The 27,434-nt window shown below is 49.2% G+C and overlaps 1 protein-coding gene across 1 annotated transcript in view; it reads left to right on the forward strand.

Annotated features, from left to right (window-relative positions):
• The window catches only part of Ubac2 (UBA domain containing 2), a 151,423-nt gene that overhangs the window by 115,830 nt on the left and 8,159 nt on the right, over positions 1–27,434 (forward strand). Inside the window, exons 7-8 of the mRNA XM_048422167.3 lie at positions 2,699–2,944; positions 19,390–19,512. Coding sequence (XP_048278124.3) covers positions 2,699–2,944; positions 19,390–19,512 — 369 coding nt within the window. The remainder of the gene's footprint in view (positions 1–2,698; positions 2,945–19,389; positions 19,513–27,434) is intronic.

The raw sequence follows: 27,434 nt of genomic DNA on the forward strand, positions 1-27,434 counted from the left end.
GGTTTCTTTTGGACCCTGTGTGACTTTAGTAAATAATTCAATCTTCTTTTCTACTTCTTCAATTCTGTCCCAAGAATTCAGAGCTGTTCCATGGCATAAATCCAGGGTGTGGCCGTCATATACAATTTTCCTTTCTATAGTAGCATATTCTCCTTCTCTAAAAAGTTGGTCTTGGGAGATTTCCTTACCTACAGTTTTACTCCGTTGTTCCATGGTCTTAGCCTCTTCTCTGAACCAGGTGCTCCATTGCAGTTGTCGACCAGGCTCTAAAACAACTGTATCCAAGTCTATCCAGTCTTAGGGGTAGTTCTATTACAAGATGACCACACGTTTAATTTGCTTCACAAAAGCAAATGCATGCCATAGGAGATGGCTGCTTCCTTCCTTAAATCTAACATTGCCATAGGAGTCCCTTCAGCTCTTACAGAGCCTCTAACATTTGGTACTTCCTGTAAGGTTACTGGATATATTAAGGTTGGTGGTTAGGGTGTTCCTCTCTATTCTTATAATGCAATGCTGAAATTGATTCTCCATTAAATTCCCCTGTCTGGATTTGAATATCTCTATGGTCTGTTTTGTTGTTTTTCTAAAATTTCTATCTTAGCACTCAGATTAACCAACCTTTTAGTGATAAAACAAAATTGATAAAGCTGGTGTTTATATTTGGCATTACACAAATCCCATCTAAACTAGTTAAATTGTTCTGTCTTCAAACTGTTCAGTGTGTTATCAATAGAGACATAACTCCCATTTTAATAGTGTTTCCCAATTTTTTAATGTGGGAAAAAAAATCTCTCTCTTTTTACTCATTTCCCCCTTAATTAATTCTCAATTTTCTCACCAATTCTGCCACCAGTGATGATGATGAAGAAGATGTGAGGCTGATTGCTGCTGTGTAGAACAGTAAAAACCCGACTGGATTTCAAGGCAGCTACTAGTTTGGCATCAGCCTGAGGAGGGGGTTTAGGGAGAGCCTCCCAGGAGAGAAGAAAGAATCGCCTAGCTGGTAGGCTGTGACTTTGGCCGTGTGTAGCTCCAGCCTATGAGGGTGACTGTAAAGCCTCAGGCAAATGGCTTTTTCGTGAATTCATACCCCCAAACATTGGGTGCTAGATGTAACACAAATAATAAAAACCCAGAGACATGGGGTTCAAACTGAAGATCAGAAAAGCAAAGCAGCCAGCCATTCGCTCTTACCTTTACCTCAGACTGAAATGGTGATCCTGTCTTCACGAACCCTCAGACTGAGACTGAGACCTGCCTCCTCGTGTCTTATACTCTCTAGTGCTGGGATTAAAGGCGTACATCACCACTGCCTGGCCTCTATGGCTGACTGGTGTGGCTGCTGGTCTTAAAGTTGTGCCACCAGTGCCTGGCCTGTATGGCTGACTAGTGTGGCTGCTTTGCATTCTGATCTTCAGGCAAGCTTTATTTATAAAAACACAAATACTATACCACTATAGAATGAACCCCCTCTATATTTATATCTATATGTGGGAATTTAATAGACTGACTTAGAGGCTGCAGTCCAGCTAATCCAACAGTGGATGAATGGAGAGTCCAAGAATCTGGTAGTTGCTCATTCCCATGAGGCTGGGTGTCCCAGCTGGTCTTCTGTGCATGCTGGAGTCCCAAAGAAGTCGGCTCCAGTGCCAGTGAAGGAATGGATGTGCTGGCAACCAAGAACTCACTCACAGAGATCTGCCTGTGTCTACATCCCCACCCCAAGTGCTGGGATTAAAAGTGAGAGCTACTATCACCCAGTTAAAGTTTTTTTTTAATGTATTAAAAGAATATGCATGGTGATTTTTACCTAAAAAGCCATATTAAGAAGTAATCCTGAGGTTTTTCCTTCTATATAAACATCTTTTGTAACGATCTTTACAACAAATAGATTTGTTTGTAAAAAGTATTTTCCACAATATCTATTGCTAACTAATATTAATGAGTAACTGAACATCTAGAGAAAGAGCCATGTTTGAATCCTGGATGGGTAAATTCGGGGTTTACATGTCCTTCCTTTCTGCCCTGTGTGTCCCTCAGGCCATCTGCCAGTGGGGCATCACAGAGTTGCTCCAGTGTGAGATTGTTTGGTATTTTGTATTTTAATTTTAGGGGTGTGAGTATGTAAGCCAGAAGTCAATCTTGGTATCTGCCCTAGGATCATCCACCTGGGTTCTTCAGATGGGCTCCCTCACTTGGACCTAGGGCTTGCAGGCTATTGTCAGTGAACCCCAGGGATTGCTGTGATTCAGCCTCCCCAGCATGGGAGTTATACACACATGCAGCCAGGTCTGGCTAGGAGCCAGGGACTGAATTCAGGTTTCTTTGCTTGCCCAGAAAGCATTTGACTGACCAAGCCGTCTCCCAGCCCCTGGATTTCTTTTAAAATTGAGACATTCTCCTTACATACTGTATCTGTACATGGTATATGAAATAATCAGGCCTTTACTAACTCCTAATTAATAGAGCAAGCTTGTCTTACTGAGTAAGTTCCATCCGCGTTGGTTTGTGGGTCAAGTAGCGCTCTCACAGCAGGAGTGTCTAGGAGTGCTGTGTGCTTTGCCACGTGTCGGGACTTATTAACACTGCCACAACTAGAAAATGCCTTTGGAGACATTGTCACTATCGGTCCCTGTTAAATATACCATCTCAATCTTTGTTACGTTTGAACAATCAGCTGGGTGTCTTCTCTTAGATTTCAGGCATGTGCTATGACCGCAAAGTGTTCCAGGTCCACCAGCTGCTTCGCATCCCTGGCAGGATGGCCCGGTTCTCCTCCTGGGCCCTCGAGCCCATCTTCTCATCTTCAGAGCCAACCAGCGAGGCCAGAGTTGGGATGGGAGCCACCGTGGACATCCAGAGGCAGCAGAGGATGGAGCAGCTTGACCGGCAGCTGGTGCTCTCTCAGTTTGCACAAGTGAGGCGACAAAGGCAGCAGCAGGTGAGACCTGCGTGGTGGCCCTGGGGTGTGACGGAGTGCGCGTGTGCGTGCATGCGTGTGTGCTCCTGTGCTGTGTACTGAGTTCTGATGTGTTTGCAGGAGACTGAGAATTTAGGTCTCAGGGTGGCTTTTGTCAGTGTCAGGGGTTTTGTTTTTAAGGTAACAAGATACATCAGAGCTGAACAGTTGATCAGAATGGACATTCTCATTCTTAGCATTATTTCGGAGAGAAACATCAACCTAGTTAGCCAGATAGGATATGTATCAGTGTTTGTAATCTTGTCAAAGCCACAACGTCTTCCTGTTAAAGGGCTAGTCATGTGCCCTGAATGAGGAACAAACGCAAAGCTTCATGACTGCCCTGGGTTAAAGTGAGCACAGATAGGAGAGCCTGAAGGGAACAACCATGATTGCATCATACCAATGTGTGCCATTAGTAACCGTTACCTACAAATACCACATTAGCCAAAACTTCAATGCAAACACTTGTCTTTCAAGGGGCACAAGGAAAGGGGATGTTGCGCTCGACCCAGCCAAAGTGTCTGGCATCTTCCTTGGACACTTGCATGATCCAGCATACTGGACTCTTCCTTCCAGCCTCCTCCTTCATCTTCTGGGGTGCTGAGAGATGCAGGGTTTTCTCCTGCCCTCTCTGTCTCCTGCCTTCTTCCCCAGGTGTGAGGAGGTAGGGCTTTAGGTCTCAGTGGCCTACAGAATTGAAGTCTACCTAGTCTGATGTCTTTGTGCCCCCATTGGGAATGTGAGTTCCAGGGTTTATATTTTGGATGGGAGTGTGGGATAGAAGAGAAAGAAACCAGAGTCGTCCTTGCAGGTGTGTGACATACATGTTTGAGGATTGCTGGCGCGTGCTCTTGTAGGGAGCTCAGAGATGTGTGGGTGGAAACGACCGATGACCTCAGCTCTGCACATGAGAACAGAGAGCACGGAGCTGCGAGAGAAGGGTTCTGTCTACAGTCAACACAGGCGGAAGTGAAGCCTGTGATTGACAGGAGGCAGTGGCTCTACAAGACCCTTGAGAATAGTGGAAGGATGGACAGGATGGCAGTAGAGAGCCCAGCAAGGCCTGGCTTCTCACACTCTTCCTGACCCCTCTGTAGCTTCCTCCCCTCCTGGGTGCAGCATAGGACCCTCTGAGATGAGAGTCTTTATGGGGAAAGGGAGGTTTGTAGGTTCTGTGGTGCACTTTGGGTGAGTGGGTTTCTAGTGTCCGTTCCTCATTCCTGGATGGGATGGTAGGTGAAGGCTAGAGAGACCTTGCTTTGGAGGCTTCCAGAGTCTTCGCCTCAAAGAGCCTAGCACATCAAAGTGCCAGACTTTGGGGTATGATGTTCTGAACCCTAACTCTCTTTGCAAAAGGAAACTGTTTCTTTTGGATTAGGGCCCACCAAATGACCTCACTTGATCTTAATTAACTGTTGAAGACCCTGTGTCTAAATCTTGTCCTGCCAAGGCAGTAGGTTTTCAACATATAGACTCATGGTTCCGGAGAGTCAATGCCCAGTGTTGGCACTAAGTGGCCATTTTTTTCTTGAGAGTGGTCTGTCAAGCTTATTGCTGTCTGCTGATGGCAGATTAGCTAGTCCATGATGTCAGTACATGGGTACCGGGTACATGGGGTGTATGTATAACCGCCATCCTGTCGCCATGGCTACTCTTCCTGTACCAGTACTGAGATGGCAATAATAAGGTTGTTATCATTCCATCTGCCTCCTGCTTGGTGCCTTTTTTGTGATGGATGTCAGTGATAGGAATTAATCTGGGAAAACATAAAAACAGAGCCAACACACTTCCCAAGAGTCCCTTTAGCTTGTTCATTGCCTTCCCTTGGGTTTCCTTGGCCCTTACCTTCCAGCTTCCTGGCTGACCAACCAAGTCTTTTGCTATCCCAGTAAATCTTCAGGCTGCATTTTATTACCCACAGGCCACTTCTCTTTATGCTAAGTGGATGACGGAGGGAACTAACCAGCTCCTCCCATGGGAGGAGCTCCCTTCTGTCTTCCAGAAGAACCCTGAACCTTTTCAAGAACCTATCCCTGAACCATACTTGGCCATGCCCTCCTCTCTTACTGGTTGTCATAGGCTCACAACTTGTGGCAGGTGTGAGCTAGGAGAGGTGTTGGTGCAACAGAAGTGGTTGGCATGGCGTCTGGCACATCTGCCTTTCCAGCGCCCTCATGCCCTCTGGTCCTGCCCATGCTGACCCCGGCCGTGCCCTTTCGCTCTGGCAGCGGGTTTCTGCTGGGTGTCCAGGGCCTCTAGACGGATGGGTCTCCACTGCACACACCGAAATCACGTTATTCTTAGGCGATTTCTGGTATAGCATGGTTTTCTGTGGGGATATAGTTCTCTGCAATTCATATACTCCCTGCCTGGGACCCCAGGAGCCAACATGTTCTCTTATGGTTGGCTTCAGATGCCACACAGTGTCTCTGTCCACCACAGACACTCTGACAACCACACACTCTTCCCCAGTGAGTAAAGCACCAACCCTCTCGTCCGCCCTGAGAATGTATTCCCAGTGGCGCTCGGAACGGCACTAGCTCTTGTTTGGCTCTCTCTGCTGTCTACCACGCCCTCCAACAGTGGCCTTTTCTCCAAGGGCACCTGAAGTTCAGAGCAGGAAAGCAGCCTGGACAGCCAAGAACATCTGCCCTTAAGCTTTCTAGGTTTATTTTCCTAAGCTTCATTACCACAGCCTGCTGAACTTCCTCATGGGGCTGTTTGACCCTTTATCTTTATGCATGGTAGACCAGTAGATCTAACAGGCGGTAATCTTCTGCCTGTTAAACCACCATGGAAGATTCCCATGTTTGTGTGTGAGTGAGACCTTTGTATGCCAGTTACGTTGATCTGGGGGACAGACTTGTTTTCATAGTTTTTTTCCAACACATTTGTTCTTAATGCTTATCCTACGGTAGACCTAGGGCTGCCATCTATTGTGGAGCTTCAGGACAGCCAGTCTGCAGGGCTCGCTGTCTCACTTGCAGACTTGCGTGCTTCTCGTATTACTACCAAGGACAGCATGTGCTATGCCAACCACTTGCCTCTCGCACCAGTTCAGTCCTGCCATCGGAGACACGCCCATCTGTTTGGAGCTCTCCCCTCACTCAGTGGACTGCTTGCAAGGCCACACAAGCAGGTAACCCCTGGGCCAAAGCCCCAAGGCTGTGCTGTTGAAGTTCCTGGACCCAGTTTATGTCTATGGGATGGCCTTCCCTCCCCCCATGGACTCCTGCTCTCGTGCCCTGGGATCTCCTAGAGACACATTTCTGCTGCACTCACTGTCCCTCCTCAGTCCCACCATCTTCAGCCCACAGGCTACCCTGACTCTTGAGCAGGTACTTCTCCCTGCTCTAGTGAAGTGTCAGGGTCTCCTTTGTATAGGTTGGTTGTTCCTGCCCCCATCCTCCCCACACCTGAGTTCATGCCCATGGCCTCATCTTCTTGCTCCTACGGCAGCCCTGCCCCCGTCATTTGCTCCGTCAGTGGTCTCTGAAACATCAGTCTGATGCTTTCACTCCCCCTGAAGTCTTTCAGCAGTTCTGCTTAGTTGTTAAGGTAGTTTACACACGGCCCCTGCCTCCTTTTAACCGCACCTCCTTCCCACAGTGCACCGCAAGCCTTACTGAGCTATTTGCAGTTCATCAGAGCTATCGCCTCCCGCAGCCACCCAGTTCTACCACACAGAGAAAATTGTGCTTTTATTTTTTATTTATTTATTTATTTATTTATTGCCTGCCTGGTTCCCATTCACTCTCCAGTTTTCCTGGCAAATAGTATGTTTCTGGGAAGCCTTTTCAGTCTCCCACCCAGGTCCCGAATTTCTTTGCCTAACACTTAGCCCAGTTCTCACTAGGGACTAGCTCACCTATGCTATGTGATGGGATGCCGAGAGCAGGCTGTCTACTTCCCTAGGACATGGATAATAGGGCACTGATAGGAACTTAGCAAACATTTGGGGAACTGATGAGTAAATGTGTGCTGTAAATACTGACAGGGTTACTTCAGCTGCTGATGCCAGCTCAACAATCGGAGTTGGAAAGGCACACGATGTCCTGCAAGGACAAGCTGAAAACAAATCATGACAGACAGACCAAGCTCATGTTTAGGCTAACAGAGCAGCCAGGAAGAAAGCAGGAAGTTCAGGAACAGGGTTGCCAGGGGAGGAGCTGTAGCAGGAAGAACAGGTGTTCACCCTGACAAAGGAGCTTCTGCAAGAGGCAGGAACTGGGTGGGGGTGTGACTATGGCAGGACACTGAGAAGCGCCATGTGGCCCGTGCCTTGGTGTGAGATAGCCCATGCTCACATCTGCCGTAGCAACATGACGGTGACCTCATGTTCCTGCGAGCATTGCTCCTCAGCTGTGCAGGTCTTGCAGCTTTTGTCCTCTCTCCAGGACTTTCCTCATCTGGGCTTGGGGACCGATATCTGGACAGAGGCATCAGGAGCCTTGTATTCAGGAAGCACAGACGTGGTGATGCTCCAGGTGTGCTCCGACCCTCCCACAGGTCTTTCTGGACACCTCTTCAAGTAGTTATGCTTCTCCCCTGGGCTAGCTGAGTTGAATACTGGCCATACTATTTAATGTGTCTGATATCTATGATGTGTGTCTGTCATCAGTAAGTTCACTCGGCAGCACTGACATGTTAGATCTGCTCTCCCAGCCTCACGTCTCTGTGCTGACACAGCTGCTGGCTCCAGTAGGTCACAGTCACTTTCCTATAGTGTCTGGCTTGCTGCTGCCAGGGCCAGTGTTTAACTTTTTATAGGCTCGTGTTTGTATGGGGGTGGGAGTTGTTTGTGTTTGTGAGACCGGGTCTCACTATGTAACTCTGGCTATCCTGGAACTCATGTAGACCAGGCTAGTCACAGACTCAGAAATCCGAGTCTTCTACATGTCCTTGCACCACCTTGCGAGCCATGGGCTCTTGGAGGAAAGAAGACAGCTTTACCCGTTTGTGCCTTTCTGGACTCTAGTGCAGTGAGTGCAGTGCTCCGTGAGTGTGCAGACCCTACCTGCCTGCTCCAGAAGTCCTGCTAGACCGTGTGCCCCCCAAGGCTCAGCAGCCCTGCACAGTCTAGGGTGCTTGAAGGAATCCTGAAGAGGTCATCATTTGGGGTGCAAGGGCCCCAAAAGAAAAAGACTAGGGTTCCCAAACACTGTGGGAACTGAGACTGCTGTAAGGAGCTGACAGTGACGGGTCAGGGGTGGCCGACCATACCTGTCCACCTGCAATCCCAGCACTTCAGAGGCAGATGTAGGACAATCACAGGTTAGAGGCTGCCTGGGCTGTGAAGTGGGGATGTCTGAGCAGCTAGCTCCTGCCCAGCCCCATGATGCTCTTCTTCGTAGAGGCCCAGCCAAGGGAACTGGCTTTGTGACGAGAGGGCAAGAACAATGCCTAGCTTTCCTGTGGGAAGAAAGGTTGAGGGATGGGCTGATCAGCAGGGTCGCTGATGTAATCAGTCATGCCTTCATGACGTAACCAAAAGTCACAGGAACGAAGTTTTAAGTAGCTCCTACATAACAGAACACATGGGGGTTCCAGAGGATGGCGCCCAGAGAAAGCCCACACCCTTCCGTGCTGTGCCATGCATCTCTTCCATCTTCCTGTTCATCTGTATTCATCTGTAGCCGTCATAATAAGTGTTTCTCTGAGTCCCCTGCGCCTGCTCAGCAAATCTATCAACCTAGAGGAGGGAGTTGTGGGGCTCGATTGCTCGGCAGCCAGTCAGAAGTGCAGGAGCAGTGCAGGGTTTGGTGTGGCATCATGTCAGGTCGGGCAGCGTGGTGTGGCTGAGTCTAGTGTTGTTTTCACTGCCATGAATAGTGTTAGCATTCAATCTGAGACTGCCAGTGCTGTCTCCTGGAGAACAGCTTTGGGGACGAGACAGCCCCTTCCCTTCCCCCATGCATCTGCCATCAGGAGTGCTGTGTTGACTGGTGTGGGATTGTGTTAAGGCCAAAACAGTTTGTAGCTTTTCTGAGGAGCCTATATGCTCACAGTATGGAGCACAGTCATAAAATGAAAAAAAAATATCATTTAGGGACAGCTCTGGGCAGACAGGGTGAGCCGCACACAGTCTAGTGGTTGTCATGGGGAAGGATGGCCTAAGAGTTTCCGAGGGATCAGGAGATCTCTGGAGTTTAGGTCACTGCCATGATGTGGGCACACATTCTGTACCTTTCGGGACGCCTGGGACATGGTCCAGACCTGGGAGCTAAACTGTCACCCTTAAAAGCTTCAACTTCTAGCACAAAACTGAACATAATATCACCTGTGGGCCAGGCCGCCTTCTGTTGTGCAGTTCAGAGCTGAGCAATCTTTATGTCCCTACATAATGGCCTCATTTTTGCCTCTTGCTTCTCAGAGAGTCAGTACGTCCTGCATGGCCATCCCAGTGTGTGATGCCTGTCCTAGAGGCGTGCAGCCAGCACCTTTCAGTTTGTACTTTGTTCATGTGTGTGAACCATTTTCCTGTTCTTGGTGATCCCGTGTGCACAACACACACTTAAGGCTGAACCTCACCCTCAGGTGTCCCGTAGGAGCGGGGTTCAGGTGAACCCTGTGTGAAGGCACAGTGCTTGGTGTAGCCTCCTGGGGACTTGGGGCCGCTGGTGTCAGTGTTTCCCCTGCTGCATGCATTGGGCTGCCCAGTACTTCCTGATTGCCCGTCCACCTGTTTTGGTGATAAGCAGTCATTACTCATGCAAGGACAGGTGTCAGTGCCCCCCCCCAGCATCTAACCACCGTTCACACATGCAGTGCAGTGAGCTCCTCAGTACTGGCTTGAAGCACATTAGCTTCTCTCACCTACCCCAAGTAAGATTTTGTGGCTGTGAAGATTGTTTCTCTCCTCCACCCGCAGAAGGGTTGTCAGGTGCCACCCAACCTGCAGCATGACTCATACCTGCCTTGCACGGTAAGAAAGTCCTTTTCATTAATTATTTGTTATCTAATAAATATTTCTGGTATAGAAAAGTATTCTGTTGAGTAATTCAAGTGTGCAAGTCACTAATTTTCATTCACAGAATTACATAATATAACCACAGCCAGCTACAGGCCTTGTGAGCATCCAAATGGAAATTCTGTGTCCAGAGCAGTGGATACACGTGACATGAAAGCAGAGGAGCGTAATAGCTGTGGGGAGGACTTGGGCCAGAAAGAGGGGTGGGGGAAACAAAGTGTGTGTGTGTGTGTGTGTGTGTGTGTATGTGTGTGTGTGTGTTCATGCGCATGTCGCGCGCGCCTGTGTATACAGAAATCCATATGAAACGCATTACTTTGTGTGCTAACTGTGAGCCAGGCACTGTGTCCTGACCTTGATGTGAGAGAGACAGAGACAGTCACAGTAAGGTGTCGCATCGTCATCGGCAGAGGTGGCAGTGGCGCCTCTCTCCGTGTGGACATTCCAAGTCACCCCGGGACCCAACGGGAACAGGCCACAGAGACCTGGGTCCAGCCTGTGCCGCGCAGGCTGGCCCACACGCATCTCGGGTCCAGCCTGTGCCGCGCAGGCTGGCCCACACACATCCCGGGTTCAGCCTGTGCCGCGCAGGCTGGCCCACACGCATCTCGGGTTCAGCCTGTGCCGCGCAGGCTGACCCACACGCATCTCGGCCCTTGGCTGTGCTCTTTCACTTTTTGATGTGATTTGATTTGAAAATAATTCTCATCAAATTATTGTGCTTCTTTGTCAACAAAGTCTAACCAGCCAGAGCCGGTTCCTTTCTGACTCTTCTCCCACGAGTGTGTGAGTATGTCGTGTCAGATGTGGGATAAGTCACTAGAGCTCAGTCGATAAAAATCTGCAATTAAGTGAAAACGAGACGCCAGTGCTGTTCTGGGTGAAGCTGAAGCCGAAAGCTGCTGATGGCGGTCTGCGCCTGCTGCGGATGGCGGCTGTTTGCCTGCTTTGTCACTGCTCTCGCTGGCCTTTCTGACGAGATTCAGCCTCAAAGATAGGATCAGTTAAACTCTAACACTTTTCCAAACCTGACTCATTAAGTGACATTCGTGAAAATCATTTCTATTTTCCATTCTGTTTTGGTGTCTTGGTGAGAAAGAGGAGCACTACACAGTCTCATGGTGTTTAAGGGGGTAGGTAAGTGACGGTAATTTTCTTTGAAGGTCCAAAAGTTGTAATCAACTCTAATTCTCTTCCTCGGCTCACTTTTTAGTTACTTTTTAGAACCCTAAATGAGTGTAGAGATGGAACAGGAAGCGTCATGTTAGATGTGGATAGACTAGAACAATCAGCCCTTCTCTTCTTGGTCGCAAAGACAGAATGCACTGTGACTCCTTTATCTTGAGAAGCCTGGGATTTCACAGAGTCTCCCCCTCACACCCAGCATTCCGAGCCCTCAGCATGTGCCAGAAGCCCGTAATTTCCAGATGTGAGCCATGCCCTCTTTCCAGAGATTGTAACACATGTTGGCCAACCAAGGTTTGCCAAGATCTTCCTAATGAAGAAGTCATGGAGCTCCATGTGTGTATGCCCCACTTACCCCAGACTGTGCCCATGCTTTGGGGTTCAGCACATCCCTTAAATGAGAGAGACACTCACTTCTCCATCCGCCTTCCTTGGGAGGACACCACCCACTGCTCTGACTCTAGAAGATTGACACCCAAGGAGCTTGTTTCTCCCTCAAATCCCTCATGGTTCAGTGCTGCTACCAAAGGAGCTCAAGAGAGTGGGAATGGGAGACGTGTCCATTGTGTGCCTGGGAGCTCTGTCCACAGCTGCTCTGTAGGGAGGAGGCTCTGCTCCAGCAGGAAAGTTCCTTCAGAAAGAACACTGCTCACTAGTCCCGGGAGGAAGAGGCACTCAGTTGGCTTAAGAACCACCTAGTTCAGCTTGCCACTGTGTCCATGTGGAAACCCAGACTCAGGGTTTACTCTGTGTGGAACTGGTACCGTGACTGTGTCCCGCGGAGCCTGCCAGAGGAGAGGAAGGAGGCCTTCGGTGAGTGAAACTGATGTGGACATGAAATAAAAATTGGGCCTGCGCAGCAAAGCGGGGAAAGCCCCAAGAAAATTGGGACACATATTCCAGGGATCAGATCATTTGTGTAAACGCAGGTCTGCATGAAGAGAAGGCATACTACGTGAGGAGAGTTCTGGAAAGTGGCAGGAAATACTTTAAGACAGGATTGGTTTGGACCATTAAAATAGGACGATGTTTCAGACATCATGACAGAGGATTTTTCCGCTGTGGTGCTGCTGCTGTGGGAGACGTGTGTGCATTCCCCCACAGTGGTGCACAGTCGCCCACAGTGGTGCGCAGATTACACTGGAGAAAGTGTGAATAGCAGCCATGTCATTAAGAAGCCAACGGTATAACCTCAGAATGGGACAGCAAAGACACAGGTTGTGGCAGACCCCATAAAGGAAGAGCAGATCATCCCCAAGAGTGAGGGTTTTGAGTACAAGTAGAGCTGAGCCTAAAAGAGCCACCAAGTACTGCAGGAGAGCTTGGCTGCCATTAGATTGGAAAGCTGATGTTCGCCCTGGCACAGTGAGAGCTGATTGCTGAAGACATGAAAATGGATGGCATCTCAGGGAGGAGATGTAAATAGAAGGGGGAAATCTTGAGTCATCCTCTCATTTTCAACAAAGTCACCTCTTTTTCTGTCAAAACATGTACCAGTTACAAGTGCCAGGGGTAATTCTAGTTCTGACTTAACATGTACTAATTTCTGTATAGAACTAAAGTTAGGCAGGAAAAAAACGATCAAAAACTTGGCAGACAAAAGAATGAAAGAAGGAGGTACTGGGCAGGAGTGAACTTTGCCTGTGCTGGACGATGTGCTTTCATTCCTAGTTTTTCTGGAAAGCATGTGTGAGACCTTACCTTGTACATCCTACACTTGTGTGTGGTGTTCACGAGCACTGAAGTCAAATCAAGAGGGGAAAGACACCTTCGACCTAGGAAGCAGTGTGATCTGCCTGTGCAAGAGTTCCCCAGTCAAGACTGGGGCTGTGGAGCTCCCTAACCCCCACCCCACACACACCATACACACACACGTCACTGTACCACCTCCTTGGTGGCCAAAACAAACAAACCAGAAGTGCATTTGCTGTGTGGCATAGTCCTGGGTAGGCGTTAGCATCCTCTGTTATCACAGTCTCCTGAGAGAGGCTTGGCCTGTAGTCACAGGAGCCCACAGTGTCCAAAGCCTGTGACCAAGGTGACCACAGAAGCTGAAATAGAACCTTAGCCCTCTTCTTCCAGGGTGCCCTTGCCACCCCTGTGACTCCCCACATAGGATTTGCCAGGTCTCCTGCTTGCTGTATCAAAGAGAAAATATTTACAGCTGAGTTTGCAGCTGATGTTGAAGCGGATGTAACACGTCGTTAGCCCCAATGTGAAAGTGGTTCCTGTCTCAGGAGAGCGAGCCATCATGGTGTCTCCATCCTTTGAGGAGCAGTGTCGTCAGAGAAAATGAACAGACCTGGGCCATCTGCAGGCTCAGTGCTGACTGAGGAGCCCTTTGGAAGGGTGGCTGAGCCCCAGTCGGGGCTGTAACATAGGTTCCCCACGCCTCTGCACGCAGGTCAGTCTCCAGAAACGTTGCCAACCCAAGGAAAGGAGCAAGGCTCACGACCGCAGGAGGGGAAGGAGAGAGATGGCTAAGGATGGCGACGTCGCCAGAGCTGCCATCCCCTGAGCAGCAGGAGGTGGAGCTCCTTCCAGCCACCATGGGACTTGCTGGAAAACCCGGGCAGTCTGAAGGCTCTCAGTCAAAAACGGGTCAGCAAGATGAACCATAGAAAAACTGAAACTGAGAACCATCACAGCCCTGTGGGGTTCTGGGCCAGTGGTCACCGGTTCCTCCTACGCCACTGCTCTGACACCTGCTCAGCCTGCGGAGCAGACAGAGAGCCCTGTGCTAGATGCACAGGAAGAGAGGCTGGCGCTCTGCACACAGCCTTCTGGGGTTTTCTCTGAAGCTTCATGGCCTCAAGATACTGCCAGCGGACTAGATTTTGTTTTGTTTTGTTTTGTTTTTCAGATGGGGATTTATTCTGTGTCTTGTCCTATGCCTCCCATTTCTCGGTCACGTAAAGAATGCATTGCTGGTTTACATGTGTGGTGGTGGAGGCAGACTTCCTTCTTCAGGAAGCTCCTGCTGAGCAGTGGCCTTGGACCGTATATCCCTCCTCTAAGCTAGTGACTTACTATAGTGCCCAGGCGGGTGGGCTGCCCTGCGCCTCCCGGGTGCTGCCTCTGCATCTGTCAACTCAGCTGAGCTCTGGATCTGTTCACCTGGCCCCTTCCAGGACCAGCAGCATGCTGCATGCTGACAAGTGAAGCCAAGCGTGTGCATGCTTACTGGGCAGGCTGCAGCTCCCCTGGAGCTGTGGGAGCGGTGTGGAGAACTGTAGTTAATGCTGCGCTCTGAGCCTGTTTCAGCCTCTACTTTGTGAGCCTCCTTCCCCCAGCCCTCCCACCCTTGCATCCCACCTGCTTTACTAACCCACTACCTAGTGTTACAGGTTATAACTAACTGTGTATCTCCGCTGAGAGAGCCCCAGGTAGCATAGCTGTGTGGTGTGCTTCATTGTGTCCTTGTCCACTCGTCCATGCAGTGGCTGTTTCCCAAGTATATAATGTGCCAGGCCTGCACAGAAGAGAACGGAGTCTCAGCCCTGGTAGACTGTATAGCCTGTATGAGAGTCAGGCCAGTCCATGCGCAATTGAAATGTATAGTGAGCTGTCAGTAGGGTGAGATTCCCAGCCCCATTCATGGGGAGAGCAGAGAAGCTGAGGGCGGGTTAGTAACAAAGATTACTAGAAGCAGCAGCCTGGAAAGCCGTTCCTGGGGACCTGCTCATGGTGTCAGAGTGTGGTCTGTAGTGTACGGGAGACTTTGTGTGTGCTGCCCATTGCTTCAGAACCAAGTAGAGCAGAACTGATGATGCCAGTGTGCACTTGTCTTTTTCCTGTTCGGCCAGACGTAGAAAACAGTAACGCTGTTCTCAGTTCCTTTCTAATTTGGAAAATAGAGTGATTCTCTTGTTTTAATGTTAGCATTTGGGGCCTGTGAGATGTCTCAGCAAGTGCAGGCCCTGGACACTGAGCGTGACAACCTGAATTCGGTTCCCACAACCCACATGGTGGAATAAAACCCTGTATGTTCTCTGGCCTCCACATTTATGCTGGGGTGTGTGTGCACAAATGCACACACATACACACACAAATAAAATGGAAAAAACTTTAAAACATTAGGGGTGGTTGAAGGGCTTTTAAATAGAGGAAGGACACAGAAAAGCCCTGGAAAATGGCCTGACACTGAGCAGTGTGGTACCAGGGGACAGAGCTGCAGGCCTGCTCCTCCTGGGAGCAGATGTGGACATCACTCTTGGGTTGCAACATGGGGTGAAAATGGGATTGAAGGTAGGTTTAGGAACTGCTCCATGTCTGGTGCTTCTGGAACATTTAGGTAGAGGTATTTCCAGGACACTTGTTTCTATAGCTACAAGGCCAGAATCCTCACCACAAATACTGTGCCTGAAGCCCTGTAAGTAGATGAGGGCTTTTCAGCAGAACACGGAAAAAGAAACTCCTGAAACACAACCTTAGGGGACACGAGCTGAGGAGATTCTGGAGGACACTAAGGCGTGGTCATGGTACTGGAAGGACAGAGGATGATGTTCTCGGACTCCGTAGCTGTAGTGTCCTCCATAAGAGCCTCCCACCAGGTCTAGGCCATCTCTGGTCTGGAGTAGAGCTTCTCAGTGCTGTGCCAGGGTCAGAAGTGGCCTGGGACACTGACCCCTGTTCCTCCAGGCGGCTGTGAGCTGTTCCTGCTGCCCTCCACGCTGTGCATGCCTGTGTTTTTGGTATGTGCCATGAGGTGTAACCCTGGAGAGCCTGTTCTGTGGCAGGGTCAGGAAGCCTGCATACCACTCAGCCTCGGCCTCAGCCCTAGCACAGGGTCCTGGAGCGGTCATTTCAGTTCTGAGTCATTTTGATTTTGATTTGTATGTATGTATCTCTGTGTGTGTATCCCTCCCTCCGTCTGTCTCTGTCTGCACCTCTCTCTCATGTGTGTGGATGTGGGTGTCCTAGGAGAACAGAAGAGGTCACCTGATCCGCTGGAGTGAGGGTTACAGGTGGTCATGAGCTGCATGATGTGGGTGCTGAGGTCCAGACCACTGAAAGAGTGCATGGTATGAGCTCTTAGCCTCTGAGCCTCTCCTTAGCCCTTCATATCACATTTGGTGCTGACCTCTTGACCGTTTTAGTCTTCCAGCACAGTGTCTGTCAGCAGTAGCCCAAGTGTGAGTGCTGTATTTCACTCCTAGCCGATCGGTAACACATGCTCCGGACAGAGACACCGAGGACAGGTGTAGCTTCCCCAGAGGCCACCCTTTTCAGTGTGCATGCTTTGGAAGCATTTAAGTTTTCTGAGACATCACAGTCACAATATCCATTAGCACTCCCCAGTTCAGTCTTTCAGAGCACGTTCTTGGATAAGGAAGTAGCTCCAGCTGTACCGGGTAACACTGGACTGTCAGGACAACAGGGAAGAGGGTGTGCCAGCCCTCCCTCCGTCAGGGCCTCCAGGGTCCATAGCAAGCTGAAGAAAGGCAGCGGCATAGACTGATTGCTGTCTTCAGACTGTTCTAAATGCTTACATGTAGAGCGGTCTCATCACACCTTCATACATACCCCCGTAAGCACGAGGCACTGTTCCTGTCGTACATTTGAAGAAACTGATGGACAGGATCCACAGGCAGAGTCAGAGCTGCAGTCCGAACCCCCAGGCATTCTAGCCTAGAGACTGCTCTGTCCTTGAGCACACTGATGAGACACCTGTGCTCTTCCCCATAGCTAAACTTGTGCTCTACCTTGATTCAGCCTCAGTGCCACACTTGGCTGAGGTCCACCATGCCCTGGCCACACTTGCTAAGGTCCACTCAGGGCTTCTCTGGCCCTTTGGCTATGCTTCGTGTCTTCCCTCGGAAATGCCAGAAGTCACTGTTTTGGTTTCTCTATTCTGGGTGTCTTGTCTCCCTGCAGAAGATGATCAGCTCCATGAATACCAGTGTAAGCCCAGTGCCCAGTCCATGGGGCCATGTGTGCCCTGGCCGCAGTGTGTTCCTCTGGTCTAGCCTCCTCATCCAGAGTGCACCACAGTCTGGAGAGCGTGGATGCCTGTTCACACAGCTCCTGCTGAAGATCTAGAAACAGTCACTGCTGTGTGGCTCAGGAGTGGGGGGCAGTTGTTTGTCTGCACAAGATACTTTCTTTAGAAATCATCTTGTCAACAGCTAGTATTTCATAAAATGTCTTTTGAAAATGCAAGCTTTCCTTCCACCTCTGTGAAATGTGTGGCTGTTGCTTTTGAAAAAGACAGCGCAAGGGAAGTGCTTCCTGTTTGTAGAGGTTCGTATTTACCCTGGCAGGCAAGAGCTCCTGGACCCTTCTGTTGAAGTACCTTTCTGTGTTGCAGAGCAGGGGACAGGGCAGAGCTGGGTTACTGTCGTTTCATTGCCTCACAGGACATTCTTCCTGAAGGATCTTTTCAGCCCTCACTGCCTCCCAGAGATGGAGGTGCGGATGCTATCATGGAAGAGTTCCCCGATCCCGAGACGAGGCTCCCCAGTATGCACCGTCACGACCTTAACCATCCTCATAGGTGGAGGTGCTGGACTTGTTTGGTCCTGCTGGTGTGAGATACCTTGTTTTCATTTGCATTTCCCCAATAGTAGGCATCTGTGACTTGAGGTTTCCTCTGCTGTAGATGTCTATTTATACTCTCTGCCGACTCCTGTCTTTGGGTTTTTTCTCATTAGTGTTTCTGTATATATGAATGTTCTTGTCTGTTACATGTTGTGCGCATTTCCTTTTAATATGTATGCCATTTGCCATTAACTCTTGTTTTGTTTTAGTCAACAACAGCTGAACTTTTAATGTACATTCTTACTGATAATATAATTTTTAGCCACATTTTTCATATTTTTGTTTGAAAAATCTTTCCCCTGTCAGGATGACATGAAAGTATCCTTGTCTCAGAGTTCTAACAGTCTGGCCTCCCATGCTCTGGTCACTAATCTGTGAGCACACTTGGCATGCCGGCCGAGGCTCTGGTCACTAATCTGTGAGCACACTTGGCATGCCGGCCGAGGCTCTGGTCACTAATCTGTGAGCACACTTGGCATGCCGGCCGAGGCTCTGGTCACTAATCTGTGAGCACACTTGGCATGCCGGCCGAGGCTCTGGTCACTAATCTGTGAGCACACTTGGCATGCCAGCCGAGGCTCTGGTCACTAATCTGTGAGCACACTTGGCATGCCGGCCAAGGCTCTGGTCACTAATCTGTGGAGCATACTTGGCATGCCGGCCGAGGCTCTGGTCACTAATCTGTGAGCACACGTGGCATGCCGGCCGAGGCTCTGGTCACTAATCTGTGAGCACACTTGGCATGCCGGCCGAGGCTCTGGTCACTAATCTGTGAGCACACTTGGCATGCCGGCCGAGGCTCTGGTCACTAATCTGTGGAGCATACTTGGCATGCCGGCCGAGGCTCTGGTCACTAATCTTTGAGCACACTTGGCATGCCGGCCGAGGCTCTGGTCACTAATCTGTGAGCACACTTGGCATGCCGGCCGAGACAAGTCCAGCCTTAACCTTCCATGTCTTTGGCCATCATCCCAGTCCTGACTGTTAAACAGGCTGGCGTCCCTGTCTGGTCGGCTGGCCCGCTGGCTGGCTACATCCCAGCCTGCTTCTGCTCGGGTTCTCCATGTTACTTGTTTCTGGGACCTTAGGATTTCCATTTCTTCCCGTTACATTCAGCCAGTGTTAAGTATTTTTCTTAGGTGGTTTAGGTCTTTATAAGGAGAAAGATTTTCAGACTTGTACAGTCTATAAATGTTCAGGAAGTCTAAGGTGTCTAAATGTAGACATTTCTAAATTAGTAAATTCAAAGAGCTACACACAGCTAAAAATAGGCATTTTTAGAAAGGATGGTGCCATGCATTTTTCTTCAGATTTGAAGCCTGACTTGGCTTTATCATCCGATGCCCAGGAGTAAATGCAGAGAAGAGAGGACTGTGGGAGGACCCGTGGCTTTCTTCTGACTTCCTTTTCCTTGTCTGTGTCTCCATTATGTCCTGCAAAGCCTAGAGTTCCTGAAATGTGGCCGTAGCCACACTGGGACAGGGTCAGTGAGGCTGAGGTTGGATCTCGTGTGCTCAGTTGCACAGGACACTTTTTTCTGTGCCTGTAGCAGGGGCTGGTTGTGTCCTCTTGGTTGAGGGTGTTGGGGAATGTGGGGTTTGCATCACAGCACCACAGAGCAGCGTGGCATTCCGTTTCCCAGCTGGAACTGTGACTGCCTGTGGGGAGGCTCCGTGAGATGTGGAACATTCTGTTCCTTTCCTGACAACCCTTTGTTGCTGTCTTGTAGGGAGGAATGATCAACTGGAATCGGCTTTTTCCCCCTTTACGTCAGCGACGAAATATCAACTATCAGGATGGCCCTTGGTCTGAGCCGCGAGCATCTCCTCCCCTGGAAGTTTCAGAGGAGCAGGTAACCAATGACACCTGTACTCAGTCTGATCCATACCGCAGGTTAGCCAGCGACACCTGTACTCAGTCTAATCCATACCGCAGGTTAGCCAGCGACACCTGTACTCAGTCTAATCCATACCGCAGGTTAACCAACGACACCTGTACTCAGTCTAATCCATACTGCAGGGTAACCAGCGACACCTGTACTCAGTCTAATCCATACTGCAGGGTAACCAGCGACACCTGTACTCAGTCTAATCCATACTGCAGGGTAACCAGCGACACCTGTACTCAGTCTAATCCATACTGCAGGGTAACCAGCGACACCTGTACTCAGTCTAATCCATACTGCAGGGTAACCAGCGACACCTGTACTCAGTCTAATCCATACTGCAGGGTAACCAGCGACACCTGTACTCAGTCTAATCCATACCACAGGTTAACCAACGACACCTGTACTCAGTCTGATCCATACCACAGGTTAACCAACGACACCTGTACTCAGTCTAATCCATACCACAGGTTAACCAACGACACCTGTACTCAGTCTAATCCATACCACAGGTTAACCAACGACACCTGTACTCAGTCTAATCCATACCGCAGGTTAGCCAGCAACACCTGTACTCAGTTTAATTCATACTGCAGGCTAGCCAGTGACGCCTGTACTCAGTCTGATCCATACCGCAGGCTAACCACCAACACCTGTACTCAGTCTAATCCATACCACAGGTTAGCCAGCGACACCTGTACTCAGTCTAATCCATACTGCAGGCAGGCATGAAGCAGTGTGGACCAACAAGAAGTCAAAGCTTGATTTGGGGCTGTAGAGATAGTTGGTAAAGTACCTGTCATGAAAGCCTGAGACCCAGAGTATAAAAATACCAGCACTGGTCATCTCAGTGCTAGGAAGGCAGAGATAGGAAGACTTAGGACCTGCTTCGGCAATCCAGACTAGCCTCATTGGCGAGACTCAGGTCTCAGAAGAAGGTGTTCTTGTCTCAAAAAACAAGGTGGATAGCAGCTGATGAAGGACATTCAAGGTTGATCTCTTCATGGGCATACATGAGCATGTGCATACACACGTGTGAGAGCACATACACACATCCTTAGCTGGGTGTTGTCACACACATTTGCAATCCTAGTATATAGGAGGCTAAGGCGAAAAGATCTTGAGTTGCAGAACGACTTGGGTCACATAACAAGACCTCATCACCAAAATAGAATAAAAAAAAAAATACATGGATGAAGTGGGCTCCTTACAGAGGGTTGAGAGAGAAGCAGAAGCTTGGAAGAGAGCAGCACCTTTGTGTGGTATTGACTTTTACAATTTTAAATCATGTTAATGTTTTACGTATTCAAGAAGTAAATTACCAAAAAGGGAACTGTCTTAAAATTGCAAAGAAACGTGATCCAGCTTTATCCTGATGAATTACATGCTGATGTTGAAGAGGGGGTTAATTTTAGTAAGTTTTGAACAGAATACACCGAGACAGCATTAAAACCTCACACAAATCTTAACTTGTTTATAGGTTATTTTTCATAGTAGTTCAAGAACTGGGGTTGGAATGAAGCCAGCAGTGTGTGCACAGCACGGTGGTTTTTCTGTGTGCGTGTGAAAGAGTGGGTGCCTCTGTGTGTAAGTACATGTGCACACATACTGTGCCCTTGCTCTTGATGTCCCAGTAGTGACAAGCACACCTAGTGCTCCGGTGTTGCCCACTGAAGTATGCTGGCATTTTTAGAGACGTGGTAGATTCCATGGTAGGGTGACACGATGACCCTGGAGGAACGTCTTGTGCCCATCCATGACTGATGGCATCTCACAAGGACTCCAGCGAATATCACAGAGAGGATGCCACTGGCCATATTGGTGACATCGGCGTCAAGCATTCACGTGAGAAGAGTCATACCGTGTAGTCCACTGGGAACAGGACCCACGTGCTCATACCAACGCTCAGTTCTGTTGCTGTGGTGACACACCATGGTCAAGATCGCATAGAAGGAAGAGCTCATTTGTGCTGAGTGGCGGGTCCAGCTGTCAGGCGCAGCGCAGGGGAAGGCCAGGCCGCAGGCGCAGGGAGCTGAGCTCTCATGTCTTCGGACACAAGCAGAAGCACAGAGAGCAAACTGGAAGTGGAGTGAGGCTTCGGTTTCAGATCCCGCCCTCAGTGACATACTTCACCACGTAGACCTTCCCGACAGCGTCACTCACTGACTGGGGACCGAGTTCAGATGCGGGACTGTGAGAGACATTTCTCCTTCAGAGCACCGAGCCGACAATGCCGGTAAATGTTATAGAACGTGTGGACGGAAGGAGGCGCGTTTCTGTACAGTAGGAAGGGCACTGTTTTCTTTAAAAACAAAATAAAAAACCCACAGCTTTGCAACCACCATAGTAAACATTAATTCAAGGGAAAGGCACCAGTGTGTGAAGCACTGGGCTCTCTCTACACTCTCACAGCATCTCCCCATCGATAAGATACTTATTATTACACGAGGAGACTAATAACCATACAGTAAGGAAACTGGGCACAACCCCATTATCAAAACTAACATTGCCGATAATGGAAGAAGTGTTGTATTTATACCCTGAAAAGGACTCAAAATACCGAACTTCGGACAACCTGAGAGACCCCTGTAAAGTCCCTAACCTGTATTCTTCAAAAATAAAAATGCCACAAACTGCTCAGGTTAGAGGAGATGAGGAGCCTGTTCTACCTTAGTGAAGGCTGTGAACCAGGCCGGGCATCGTGGAGAAGTTATCTCACAGCGAAAGGCCATCTTGTTAATGGTTGGTGAAGTGGACTCTAGGCTGGGTGAGAATGAATACCAGTGTCAGATCCCTGCTTTCAAGCTCCGTCAGCAGCTAGAGTGAGGAGGCTGGAGGTGAAGCCACTCGACAAGACCACCAGTGCCGACTCTGGGTTCCTAGGGATCTTCTGAGGCTGCATGCTTGAGATTGTGTTAAAGTCCAAAGCATTGCAGTGATAACACCTGAGATCCCCCTGCCTGGGGAAGGCAGGTTTACAGCTGACCACACCAGACAGGCCCTTGGTCCACAGCCTCTGCTACAAAACTGTCCTTCCACACTTGGTGATCAGAAGTGTGTGAGTAGGCTTCTCCCACGTCCCTGTCCGAGGCTTGGGTCAGGACTTTTGCCAGAAACCTGCCGACTGCCTGACAACTTCAGCTAATTGTTGGGTCCGTCAGTCCCTTAGCCTGGCAGCTTCTTGCTTCAGGCTTGTATTTCACTAACTCTCTAGGTTTTAGCAGCAGAGGGCCAGATGTGCAACCAGAGTTTCTTTTTATTTGCTTATTTTATTTTTAGAGACAGGGCCTCACTCTGAAGCCTAGGCTGGTCTCAGTTCATGGTCCTGCTGTCTCTGCCTTCTAGTGCTGGGATTAGAGATGTGCAGTGCACCGGCCAGCAGAGTTCATCTGCCTCATCTTCTTGATCAGTTCTCTTTGGGGTTGGCAGCACACACCTTTAATCCCAGCACTCGAGAGTTCGAGGTCAGCCTGGTCTAACAGAGCAATTCCAGGACAGCCTGAACTACACAGAGAATCCCTGTCTCGAAAAAACCAAAACAAAAAAAACAATCCCATAGGCAAATACCATCCCAGAGGTGAGGAAGAAATGTCTCAATCATTTGCATTTGTCAGACCCTAGAATGACAGAGAGTAGTCACCCATGGGGTGAGAACAAACATAAGACCGCTGTGAGTCACATTCGTCAGGTATTTGCAGGTGAGCTGTTTCTTGGTTTTGGCAGTTTGGGGAGAGGAAAAAAAGATACCAAAAGGAGGAGGAGGAGAATGTGAAAATGTCATTGTCTATGGGGTTTCCCCTAATGAGTCGTTTTTCCTTGATCCTCCCAGAATGACAGTGCTAAGGATAGCATGTTGTCAATATCACTGTGTAGGAGCTGTGAACTCTCCCTCACAGTCGTTGTGAGAATTTGCACACTCAGGAGAGGTCAACCTGCCTTTCTCCAACCACCTGTCACGCCTTTCTCTCCTCCCCATCCCCTCTCTCTTTCTCAACTTGCTTCCAGCATCTTGTTTTGATGTTCCTGATCGGGGCAGACCATCAGTGTTCACATAGCCCATAATTGTCGTGCGCACTCTTGGTGTGTTATCATAGAAGAATGAGAAGCTGGTTTTGGTGGGGTGTGGTGGTGCACCCTTTAATCCCAGCACTGGTAGATTTCCATGACGTTGAACCTGCATCTACACAGCAGGTTCCAGGCTAGCCAGGGCGGTCCAGTGAGATCCTGTCTCTTAGAAAAAAAGACTTGACTTCTAGAGACTCACAGTTAAGTTCAGAAAGTTGTAATTGATGTGTGATCTCAATTAGTTTGTTAAGGTGGGCCACTATCAGAAATGTGATTAGCACGTTTAAATATGATCAAACTTTTTATCCTTAATTTTTCAATTCAATGCATTTGTATTTTTAAGTGTTAGGGTCCCATGTTGTTTGCTTTTGCAAAGCTGAGGATGAACTACAGCCTCACCTGAGTCATGTGACTTGTCATTTATTACACGTGTGCGAGCGGGTGTGTGCAGAAGCCAGAGGTGGTCATGAGCCACACAGTGTGCTTCCGCGTGCTAGGAATCAAGCCGTAGTCTCTGTCAGAGCCATGTACACTTGTAACCACGGAGCCCCTTTCTAACCCTTGACTCATGTAACTTTACTACAGCAAAGAAACAGTAACACACAAAGAAGTCCTGTCTCAAAAAACCAAAAACAAAACAGTGACTTTCTAAACTCAGAAAAATGTTTAAAAAAAAATCCTCCTATGCACACAGAGCTCAGGGATTTTAGTGAGAGTTGTGCGAGCAAACCCAGTCAGTGGGAACTATACCCGTGGACTTTGTGAGCCAATATTCAGAGAAAATGTTTGTATATTAAGGTGTTGTGTCACAAAATAGCATGCAGCCATCGGTGCCTGCCATCTCTGCTGCTTCTGTTTTTTGAGATTCCAAATTTTTCAAAACCCACCCTATTTTCAGTGGGTAGAACCATGACCCCTTTGCCAGTTCGTCACCCATTGGAGGATGGTATCCCAGCTCCGTTTCATATACCTGAAAGAGGCATTCATGGAGGAGGCTGGGGTGAAGGTAGAGCCATACATCACTGGGTATCTTTCTAAAGGTGACCCCAAGAAGCCAAGGAACAGGATGTCACACCTGCCTTCTTTAGGGAGACATGCAGTGAGGAACATCAGAGAAACTCAGTCCTGGCCTTTCCCTAGAACTGTCAAGAGGTCCTCAGAGTTGTCAGTGCTGTGTGCAGGGCAGAGAAGCCCCGATGAGACAGGGCAGAGATGGAGGCCACCGTGATAAGGGACTGAAGGACTGCAGCAGCCCATGGGGAGAGGAGGGTGCTTCTGGTGAGAGCTGCACCCCAAGTCAGGTCCAGAGGTGCTGGCATGCCTACTGCAGGCAAGCTGTGGGGCACATGCCGTGGGAAGGCAGACAGGTGCTGAGGGAGGGGTGCAGCTGCAGAGAGGCTCCTGAGTGGCCAGGAGAGCTTGAGTTAGGAAGGCTGGTCTTCCACACATACATGAGAGTATACCCACGCGCAGTTCGTCAAATAACCCTTCCTTAGCTACAGGTGCTCCTGGCTGTCTAAGAATTGCTCTCCCTGGCCTCCCCTCCCTGTATCCTCTTTTTAATAGTTCTTATTTAGTCTTCGATATTTTATACATGTACGTAATGTACTCAGTCGTACCCCACCCTTCCTTCTCTTGTTCTCTCTCACTCCCTCTGGACTCTTATGGTTTTGTCCTTTTTTAATCACTCACTGAGTAGATGAAGGCTGCTTGCATCAGCACGGGGGTGCAGCTGTTTTGGAAGCATGGGCACTGCACTGATAGCTACACCACAGGAGAAAGATGACTTTCCTCCCTAGCTGGGGCTGGGGATTTGTGAGCCCCTCCCCGACTGCCCTGGTACTTGGTGCAGTGGTCATTGCTCTGTGAGCTCATGAGTTCAGTGGCCACCATCCCGCTTGCCTGGCCAGGTATTCTGATACCACACTCACTCTAAAAACTAGCAAATCAGCGTCACCATCTTGATGACCTCAGTTTGTTCCCTGAGACTCACGTGGTGGAAGGTGAGAAACTGACTCCCACAAATGGTCCTCTAACCCTCACGCATACACCATGGCACATGCCCAGAAATAAACATTACAATCTTGGTCCCTGAATAAGGTTTTAAGTAACAAATAATGAAATTTTGTCAAATTTATATATTTTTGTTTGTTTGTAAATCAAAAGAAGAAGGGAAATATCAAATATCCCTGCACATAAACAGTGCGCTCTCTGCTAGTCCCACACAAATGCGATAAACACACACGCTGAACCAAAGCTGACAGAAGGGGAATCGCACTTCCTTTCCCAGTCATGTCTGACTTCATTTTCATTAGCCCGCAGTCAACCTGGCTGTACTGCCCACCCTAATGATGCTGGGAAGACAGGCGTGGGCATGGAGCTGCCCTTTCCTGAGGACCTGCTGCATGCTAAGCCATGGACAGGGGTCCCTGACAGGGATGTAAATCACAGGAGGTGAGAGGGGGTCAGATTAGGATGAAGAAGAGCTGCATCCCCACAAGGGATGTCCAGGGCAGCACTGGGGAGGGAGCTGGCACTGACAGGTAACAAATGATGCTTATAAAGGAGAGGCAAGGCTGCCCTGGCCTCGCCTGTCCCATCCGTGTGATGTGAGCTGGCGCAGAGGGGCGCCCAGCTGTGCACGGGGTGGGGCCGCTATCTGGTGGGCATCTCGATCTATGCGCACCAGAATTTGGGAAGTTAAAACCCAAAACACCATTTGTTTTTGACACTCTTAGCTAAAGGGAAGTTAAAGAAAACCACAACTTTGTTGAGCAAACCAAGCCATTGTCATTGAAGTTGTTGCTGTGTCTTGTTGGGATGAAGGTCTGTCCCATTTGACTTGTATCACAGGAGCTGAGCTGGGGCTGGAGAAATAAGGTAATTATCCTGAAATAGGGAGATGTGAAGAGGTCATCAAAAACCGTATCTGCGTGTTGGTTTCCTCCCACAGTGTGGTCTGTTTTCTGAAGAACATGTAGGAGGGAAAAGTATGGTCTACCTGTTGTCAGCTGACAGTGACAGTGCCCTTTGGCGGCTGCAGTTCCAATCGTGTCCCCTTTCTTGGGTCATCCAGCCGCAAGACTTCCTCATGTAACAGGAGGCTGAGCAGGCCACTGACGCCAGCGGTGGGCTGTGACGACAGGCAGCTGGCTGGATTCACAGTCCCCTCTCAGTGGGAGGGGGCTGGACACTAGCTCAGATGCACGCTCAACCCAGGGAGGAGGAGAGAGGAGGCTCCCCTGGGTGCCCTATAGATTCTGTTGTCTCAAGCTCTCACCTCAGTCACAAAAAATAAGTATTGGATATTCTGCAAGACTGAAAAGGAGCTGGTGTGATCCCTTGTACCTGTCATCCCCACACTCGGGAGACTGAGGCACAAGATTGCTGCAAATTTGAGGCCACCTTGAACTGCAAAGTGTAAGGCCAGGGCTATTTATCAAAACTTTGTCTCGAAAGTAGATTAGATAGATAGGTACATAGATAGGCCGACAGATGATGGAGAGATGATAGGTAGATGACAGACAGACAGACAGACAGACAGACAGACAGACAGATAGATACACAGATAGAGGCCGAGAGAGCGGAGTAACCTTGTTGAGCATTAATCACCCGTGGTTGCATTCTAAACGAAGCCAAGCAGAGGGTGGATTAGAATTTGGACTAGAACCCTCACTGCACGCTAAGATGGTAATTGGCAGGGGTTTTAGACAGTGCCTCCTGTGGCGCCAGAGCAGGAGGGAGGTACCCAGTGGGCTGAGAGAGACAGCAAAGACAGGAAAGGCTTTTCAGAAAACTCCCATGGGGCATTTTCTAAGTTTCCC

Source organism: Myodes glareolus, chromosome 12 (assembly GCF_982192425.1).
Source record: "Myodes glareolus chromosome 12, mMyoGla1.1, whole genome shotgun sequence".
Taxonomy (NCBI): Eukaryota; Metazoa; Chordata; class Mammalia; order Rodentia; family Cricetidae; genus Myodes; species Myodes glareolus.